This window comes from Capsicum annuum, chromosome 6, assembly GCF_002878395.1.
Source record: "Capsicum annuum cultivar UCD-10X-F1 chromosome 6, UCD10Xv1.1, whole genome shotgun sequence".
Taxonomy (NCBI): Eukaryota; Viridiplantae; Streptophyta; class Magnoliopsida; order Solanales; family Solanaceae; genus Capsicum; species Capsicum annuum.
The window spans coordinates 163,739,593-163,749,388 of NC_061116.1; the positions used below are offsets into that span (position 1 = coordinate 163,739,593).

The window sequence follows — 9,796 nt, forward strand, 5'->3', positions numbered from 1 at the left end:
TATTTCTAAACATAATTCAAGTCAAAAGTCAACATTACGCACACGGGAAGATAAAAAATAAAATGATCGAAATTTTTAAGGGTCTTCCAATATACCCCCAATATGAGGTCCAAATCATTCGCTTACAAAAAATAGCAAATCAAATGTCAACGACATTTTCTAATTTTTAAAAGAATAACTAAGTCGCATATCTCTGCAGTGAATGTGTCTATCCAAATTAATCTCCCAAAAGGACCATCTACTAATGTCATAACTTTTGAATCTCAATCACACCTAAAGTGTGGTAGATCACTGGGTTCGAAGGATAAAAATTCTAAAAAAAAAGCACGAAAAATGATAAAAGTGACACTATAAAATAATCTTATAAAGAGATTGGAGATCTGATTAATTCTAATATTCTTGAAGAAATCAGTGAACCCAGGATTCAAGTGAATGAAGAACTTTTAGTGAGTTCCGCCAGTGATGAGATAAACCTAGATCGATCGAAAATTACGTTGGATAATATTTTTGATACAATATTGTACTTAATATTATGTAAGATAGTGAGGACCTTGACAAAGAAATAATTGATCAAAATAATAGGAGGCAAATTTCATTAGAATTAAGCTCACTTGCTAAATGTGAGTTTTTTCAACTTGTAGTCCAAACTTCTGATGTTGTAAAATCAGTTGGCCATAAATGAGTCTTCGTGCATAAAAGAAATGAAAATGTAAGATATAAGATACGCCTTATTGCAAAAGATTCTCTCAAGGACTCGGTATCAACTATGAAGAAGCATATTCAACTGTTATGGATAGCAATAACATTTCGATATCTCATCAGTTTAGTGGTACATGAAAACCTTGAAATACATTTAATGGATGTGGTAATGGATTATTTTAATGGTTCATTGGATAATGAAATTTATATGATAATCCCAAAAGGATTGAAAATGCCTGAAGGATATAGTTTAAAGCCTGAAAAAAATGTATTTAATCAAATTACAAAGATCTTTATACGATTTAAAAAAATCAGGGTATATGTGGTGTAATCGTCGTAGTGAACTTGATAAATGAAGGTTATATAAATAATGTCATTTGTTCTTGTATCTTTGTTAAGAAAACAACCTCATAATTTGTTATATTCGCTGTTTATGTTGATGACATAAATCTCATTGAAATTTCAAAAGAGGTTTAAAAGGCAATTGAATGTTTAAAGAAAAACTTTGAGACGAAAGACCTTGGAAAGACAAAACTTTATGTTGATCTGTAAATTTAACATTTAGTTGGCGGGATCTTTATTCATCAATCTGCCTGTACTAAGAAGGTAATGAAACGATTTTACACGGACAAAGCACATCTATTAAGTACTCCACTGATTGTTCGATCACTTGAAGTGAGTAAAGACTCATTCCGACCTTCAGAAGAGGATGAAAAGATTCTTGATCCCGAAGTGTCATATCTCAATGCTATTGCTGCACTTATGTATCTTGCTAACACTACAAGGTTTGAGATAGCCTTTTCTATGAATTTATTAGCAAGATATTATTCTTCCTCTGCACGTAGACGTTGGAACAGAGTTGAGCATATATTGCAATATCTAGAAGAAACTATTGATATGAGTCTATTTATACTAACAAGGATAGTGTAGATCTTGTTCTTTATACAGATGCAGGTTATTGCTGTGTTTTCGATCTCGTCGAATAAAATGCAAACGAAATGACTTACTAGCCACAGTATATCCCTGACACAACCTACATTTTACCTGACCCACATAAAGCTCGAAAGCAAACATGCCATGTGTTTATATACGGAGGTATTGCTATATCATGGTGATTTACAAAACAGCCTATTGTTGTTACTTCTTCAAACCATGCTGAAATAATAACTATTCATGAAACAAGTAGAGAATATGTATGATTGAAATCAGCAACACATTTCATCTTTGGGGAAGGGAAGCGAGAATAATCGAAATCTGTTCCTGATTTTTTGAAGCAAGTACACCGTACACACAGCTAGAAACAATTTGCAAATATTACGTAACATTTATCAGTATATCACATCGTGGTCATTCAGTAGAAGCATTTTTTTATATTTACATAACAAGCTCGATACAAGTTGAAGACCCACAAACATTAACAAAGACAGAAAACTACATACTGATCATTATATCACGTTTAATAGAATTCGCGGTCAGGGAAGAACAGCGGAGCCAAAAGGGACCAAACATACAGTCCAGCAGTAACCCATTCTGTGCATATGCGAACCCAAAGAGATGTCCAGCCGACATCAATTAACTCTGAACTCTCAGAACTGCTAGTCCACCCAGAAAGAAGCATTCCAGAATACATGCTAGCCAGAGCAAATATCAGATGGAAGAATGTGTAGGAGTAGCTCACTGGCCGTGCTTCTGGTGATCCTTTCCCAGATTCCAGCTCCTCTGAAGCAAGAAGGGATTTCTTCTCACCTATAACAGAATATTGGTCCTTGTCAATATGCAGAGAGAAATTCTAGAGCAAGATATCAGCCGCATTGAGGACAAGCCCTTTGATGACTATAGTCGATTGCTCATGAATGGACAGATCACAATAGCTTATGCGGAGTGGAATTTGCCAATACATTTTCACTTAACATTAGAGTTTTGACATTTGATAGAAACAACTGATGTCTGCTATGATTCTGTAGGATTATATCTCTACAAATGACTTAAGAGTAACAATTTAACAATCTTAATTCACCTAGGCCCATACACACACCCTATGACAGGTGTTACATGTTAGAAGATTAATTGTTACGAAAGCATAAGCAATATTCCACCTAGATGTTTTGGACTAAATTCCTACCTTAAAAGGCATTAAAATGAACATAGGCTGGAGAATACGCCTTGACAAGGACTTCACACAGATTTCCTAAAAGTCACCACCATCTATGTAGTATATTGACAATAGGCAGATCATTCACAGGAGTCCTCGTGGGAATGGAATCTTGAGAAAATGGGTTGACAAATCTAAAGTCATTCAATGAGCTAGGGAAGAAGAGTATGAAAAGGTTTTGGTACCTGATCTGGGAGAAGATGGTGGAGACATAAAAGTAGTTGATGATCCAGCACGAAGAGCAGAATATAGGACTGAGAGAACAGTTGTAAGCATTCCAAGAACAAGGGTACTTATTGTTACTGCCTTTGACTTGTTATGGAGTCCATTGCAGACATAGTCCCGAGGCTCACTAGAAAGACCAGTATAGCAAACATAAGCACAGTAAACAGATATCACGGAAGCTGGCAGTAGGCTTCCATTTACCTGGACATAGTTAAAAGGGAAAAAGATGATTAGCATCGATATAAACGGAAGAATTTAGCTACCAAAATGTTTTTTTTTCTGAATGCATTGTAAAGGAGGTAACATAAGGGAGATGTTGATGTATATATTGCATATAGATATATGTGCATGTAGTTAGCAAGAGAAAATCGGCTTCATAATGCATAATGTATATGAAGAATTCAAAAAAAACTCATAGATTGTCCTCCAGAACAAAACTGCCAGGGTAAAAGAAAGCATCAGCAGGGAGCGCATTTACCTTTGGGTGCAAAGCAATAACAGCAAATGCAAATGCAAGAATCATGGTCATAACAATGAAGAACACGTTCAGGCCACAGTCGTGGCCGGAAGGATTGAACCACATAAATAAAATTCCTGAAAAAGCAAATGTTGCTATGTAGCACACCACTGATACCACAAGTAGAGCGATATACCTGCAAAAGATATGTCAATTTTATAAATAAAACAAGGTCAGGGGATAAAATAATTACAGAAGATAAGAAATTGAACCAACCACTTCTGCTCATCTTTTGCGACCCATGAATCATTCCATGAGTGTGTAGCATCTAATAATATTATAACTTGGATTAACAAAAACATCCCTGCTCCAAATTTCGAAAGAAAACCTGCATAGGCAGAAAAATAGACCAAGCAGATAAAGTGAAAAAACATACTTGACACAATTAAAAAAAACGGACAAGTTGAACAGAGAAGCTAGAGAAAGTGTACTTATTGGAAGTAAACTGGAGAAACTGTCAAAACATGCCAGGTCTTTTCCCTAGTACATATTCTGTTCATGTACTTACTACACAAACTTATGTTTTCTTGAGAATTTATCTGATAATTTGAAGAACGATCCTTCTAGAATGTGGTAGACCTGGGTGAATCGAAATCCCTAGTCTTCTGAATTCTGAACTTCAGTTGATGATGTTATGCAAGTGTAATACAAAAGAAAAGAAAAATAATTATAATGTGAGTAGCTAATTAACTTCAGGAAGAACCGCAAGGCTTTGATCTAGTGGTAAGAGCACAAGTTCTTTTTTTTTTTTTTAGGATGAAGAGCACAACATTTTTTCTTCATGGAAACTGCTTGCTGTGCACGCTGTGGGTTAGACACATGTCACGGATTCAAACCTTGCGGCAAAGAAAAGCCAGATAATTAAGTGAAGGACAGAGGGGCAGTCCTAGTATCCATCGAGTTTCGAACCATGCGTCACTGAGAATTTTTCAGTTATAACAAAAAACATCAGGTTAGGGGCGTAGGACTGACCATAAACTGTGATAACACCGTTCGGGAGGAAAAACATGAGGGCAACAAGCAACACCCAGATCACCAATTTAGCAACCCATCCACCGTGATGCCAAGAGTCACGCCTATCATTTTGATCCTTGATACCAATCATTATAAGTGCAAGCAGTCCAAAAAACAAGCAATTCCCCAAACTGACACGAAGAACAGCTTGTGTTTGAAACCATTCCTTCGATAAATTGTCTGAAGTGTTTATCCCTACAGCCAACCAGCATACAAACCAATTAGTAAGATATGCAAATAATGTTTTCATCGCTATAGATAACAAGTAGCAAGAACAGTGTGGGAATCTAAACAGATATTTCACTAGGACTACCATTAGAGAGAACGCAGATTTAGAAGTTAGAACCATAAAGAAATGTAAAAAGCATTCTGAATTTACCACTCCATCAATTGTGTCCCATTTTCCCCGCAGAGAACTGCTATTTTTGATACATTCCTTGTTAGCCACAGCCCATATATATGTACAAGTAGAAGGATAATTTACAGTCAACTCCTCTGTTCTTTATTTAGTTTATAGTTTCTTAAAGATATCTCCAAACCAGCATTTTCAAACCTATAATAATACAAGGGTATTTGATAATGCACTCTCATTAAAAACAAATACAAATAAATCAAAAGTACTTTTCTAATAAACTGATTTCTTTTCCAAATATGTTTATTTTGGAGATTCAGTACTTCATCAAAAGTCATATCTTTCACCATTTACCGAACTTTGATTACATCATCACATTTACATTTTTGGCCCAAAGAAATTCTTGTAACAAATTATAAAATCAGCAGAAGCAGTGTGCTTTGAAAAATGAAGAGGATAGTCGAAACTGGAGAAAAGCATAATCTCATCCCTTAAATCTGGATCTCGTTCATAATTATCCTTAACAGTCCTCCAAATTTTCACAAGTGGTGAACATTTACTCTAGCCAAACAGCCTATTTATTGAGTATTAGTACTGTTGTATTCTTCAGCATTAGGAATGCTGGCCACTATCAAAAAGTTGTTACATAGAAGTTAGACTCTAGCTTTACAAAGCTCCTGGGAAATCTACTAACTCCTCTACATCCTCTATACAATAATGTTTACACCAAAAGAAAAGTGTTACCAGACAGTCCCGTTTCACATCACGGACTGATCTGATCCTATCTTCAAAAGGCCTTCCATTTCTCTCCCCCCAGGCTGACCATCACATGCAAGAGGGTATTATCCTCCACCACTTTTTCTGACTTTTACTTCCACTTCTTTTCATCCAACAGCTCATTAGATCCGATGTGTGCTCAGGCATTGTCCACACCGTCTTTGTAAGACAGAATAACAGATTCCACAGTTGAGCAATAAAATTGCAGTGTAAGAACAGGTGGTTATTTGTCTCCCCAGTCTCATTGGACAAAAAACACCTAATTATTACAACTCTCCCCTTCTTTTGTGGTACTTTTTGTGTTAGACATGCCTTCTTTACCACTAACCAAGTGAAACATTTCACTTTGGTAGGGGCTATGTTGTTCCAAACAGCCTATTTATGTCTAACAGAAGATATCATGTGCAAGTTATCTTCTCCACTACCAAACATTTAAGGAAAAGGGTCCAATCATTTTCTATTATAACTCATAGTTCAAGCCCTAATCGAGGGAAGGAGACACCCTAAGGAGTGTACTTTGTCATTCTTTGCCAGAGCTGACCTATTATTTATGCTCATATGGTTCTTCTGCAATATCGAATTCATCAGCAATACATTTCCATTTTCAAAGAAAAAGGGCAAAGGGAACCCATCAAAACTTGCAAAGAAGCAGCACATCAAATAGCTGATGTTTGTACCATTTCCATCCTGGTGTCTGTGGAACTGCGGGAAAAGGAGAAGTGGAGGAAAGGGGGCAGTGGAGACGTACTAGTACGAGGTTAGGATTTTTTTTGTCAAAAAGTTACAGTAGGGAACTATCCAATATTCTTTCATTGGACACACCCTACAGGTAGATTCCATTGGATTGGACAAAATGTACACCACTTTTCAAGACTTGGAGTAATATTAGTCTACCATACATATTACGGAACATTTTGGGCAAAGTTATAACCTTATGGGTCGATTCTGGGCTCTTTCTTGTCAAAACTGATAACGTATATAATTAACATTTAACAATTACTATAATAGTTAGTGATGTTGAAAAAAGCAAGGGAAAAAGATTAATTAATCAATTCACTCTCTTTTCATATTGATTTCTTCTTTTTTGAGCTCCAATACATCATTAAGGAAAAATTTTAACATTATCTTTAAACAATTGTTCGCAACTTAGATTTATCTTTTCCAATTTGAAGAAAACAGCATCAAGATCTATGCAACCAAATTATGAAACTCAGAAGGAGTTCTGTAATTTCAGAAACTTGAGTTTCTTTTTTTGGGTGGCGCGACGTAAGTCCAATATCAAAAGATGCACTGTGATATTCTAGTGATTATGCTGAACTGGATGGAACATTGGAGTCTAGTTTATTTTACTGAAAGAGGAAACAGAAGTACTATACTTGGGCAAGATTCTTGCTTTGAAAGATCTCAACTGTACTAGTAGATATTATTGAGTACCATATCAGGTAAAACTTGGATGCATGCGAAAAAGCTAATTCAGGTAAAATAATTGCACGAGAAAATCAGCTAAAAGCTGAGGTATAATATGAGGTTGAAAACCTGAGGTCCCAAGTTCAAATCCCAATAGAGGCAAAAACCACTCGGTGATTCTTCCCACCTGTCCTAGTCTTGGTGGCCAGTGGTATCTGTAGCTGGTGGGAGGTGGAAGGTATCCCATGGATTTAGTAGTGGTGCGCGAAAGCTGGCCCGACCAGGTTATCAAAAAGAAAAAAAAAAAAAAGAAATCAGCTAAAAGCAAAGCATTGAAACGAGCACTAACTGACGCACCAATTTTGTATCTTCCTCTATTAGCATGAAAACAACTTGCTACCAAATACTGCAGTATGCACCCAAAAGGGCTTGTAGAACATTCATAACCAGGTAAGGCATGAGAAAGAATCAGTAAAGCCAAGTGGAATTTATGGTTTGCAATGACCAAGTCTCCCGGAATTGAGAAGGTCTCTGGGAGGAAAGAAATTTAGGAGATGAACAACATAGAGAGTAAAAGGATTTGTAACCCATTGTCATTCTATCTAAGCTTCTTGAGTTCTTCTACTCCTATCCATGTCAAGGAAGTTTTGGATTCTGCCTACTAAGTGGAAGTACAATCTAATGCAGTTCAAAGACTATTCAAACATGCTCATGATCTCCTAAAGAAATTGCTTAACTGTATAAGTACTTCCATAACCAGGATAAAGTTTCATCACAACGTATTAACATAGTTCCGGCCTATATACAACTGAAGATGGAACTTAAAAGTGAAAGGACACAGCCTAACCTAATTGCAATCAGTATGGAGTATACCACTCCACCCATTCTAACTTATATGACAATCTTTCCATTTTTGAAGGTCTGTTGAGTCCCACACCCGCTCATTAGAGATGAAGCTGTAATACTCACCTCAAGAGCTAGCTTTTGAGGTTGAGTTAGGCCTAAGTAGGGGTGGATTTAGAGGGGGCCAGGGTGTTCACTATAGACTTTGAATCCCCTCAACTCAAGACTATAGGTTGGCTTAGTGATTTAGGGTGTTCGAAATTCATCTTGAGGTTTCAAGTTTAAATCTCAAGCACTATATCTTCATTTTTCGAACTTCCTTAATAAAAATCCTCACAGCCATTGGGCCTAAGATCCATTTTGCTATTCTTTGTACAATTCTCACGACTTCCAAAAATTCAATTTCAATAAACTATTCACTTTAAACTTTGAAGGGGAGCTGCCATGTGATCAAGAGGGTCACGAGTTCAAACATGGAAACAAGCTCTTGCATAAATGCAGGGTACAATCGACCTTTGCACGAAGCTGGCCTTTGTTCAATTTGAACTTTGACGCGATGCCTTCCTATCATACTACTTCTTAATTAATACTTTTCTTCCACCTTCAGTAATAAGACATAAATGTCAACATCTTAAGCTCAATTTTTTTGGTTTAGTCGGATACATCACATATGTAAAATAGAATAGAGTGTTATTCGAATAGTAACTACAATTTTGAAGGCACCGAACTTGATCAGTAAACGACATATTCAAAATCCGAAACAAGCCATCAAAAAGGTAAATTAACAAGACAGCATTAAGGTAAAGAAAAGTCAAAAGGTTAAAAAGGAGGATAAATAATAATTACATGAGAAATTCTTGAGGAGAGGAGAAGCGACTTCTCTGAGAATCCATGAGACGATCAAGGAACCACCAAATAGAGCGCAATAAGCAATTCTAGCTGAACTCCTCGTCACACCTGACGCTACCGATGTGCACAATCCGCATGTCAACGACGCGCAGCAAGAGGCCAAGCACGACATCTCGTCTTTCACTCAAGATATCCAGAAGCTACTGGCTCGCTTTCTTTCTTCAAATGGCTTCTTAGGAGCAATCTTAGATGGCTCAAGTCAAAGTAATTTTGTGTAGTTTGGGGGGCAAAGTGCACAACTAGCCAATTTTACTGACTTTATTTTAAGGCACAACGAAAGTTTAGAAAGTTTTTGCAAAGTTTTATTAGGTGACGTCCGTGTTAAGTTTGGATCCAAAATATAAATATAATAATAATAATAATATTATTTTGATTTGAAAAGTGAAATTTGTCTTACATTTCTTACAATATATTTAGTTGAATTTTGTGGCACATTTAACATATATTATTGATAATTTTTCAAAACTATTAAAGTTTCTTAGTTATCTAATTAGATATTTTCAAATTACAAAAAAAGAAATATGTGAAAGAAAATTCGTCAGACAAATTAACAAATATCACATGAACACAAGTGACTCGATATCCTATAAGGTAACATGATTATGATTTTAATTATATAAAATAATTACAACTCGCTAAAAATCATCACATTAATATTTTTATAAGTTTGTGAACACATAATTTTTTTTATTTATAGATTGAATGTGTGTGTGTGTGTGGGGGGGGGGGGTATTTACTAACTTTTAGTTTTAGAAGGAGAGCCTTAGAGTAGCTCATAGAGTTGTTGTCATGTGATTAGGAGGTTACAAGGTCAATCCTTGAAAACAACATTTGGTAGAAATGCAAGATAAGACTGCTCACAACTGAACTTTGTGGTTAGACCCTTTTTTGAACTCTAGTT

The 9,796-nt window shown here is 36.0% G+C and overlaps 1 protein-coding gene across 1 annotated transcript; it reads right to left on the reverse strand.

The window, feature by feature from the left end:
• Positions 1 to 1,994: 1,994 nt before the first annotated feature.
• Positions 1,995 to 9,166, reverse strand: LOC107873073 (probable serine incorporator). The gene is made up of 6 exons (XM_016719794.2): positions 8,833 to 9,166; positions 4,566 to 4,802; positions 3,810 to 3,921; positions 3,555 to 3,729; positions 3,037 to 3,277; positions 1,995 to 2,445 (listed from the first exon to the last, which is right to left on the reverse strand). The coding sequence occupies exons 1-6, from the start codon at positions 9,005 to 9,007 to the stop codon at positions 2,156 to 2,158; spliced, it is 1,230 nt and encodes a 409-aa protein (XP_016575280.1). The 5' UTR covers positions 9,008 to 9,166; the 3' UTR covers positions 1,995 to 2,155.
• Between the last annotated feature and the right edge of the window lie 630 nt (positions 9,167 to 9,796).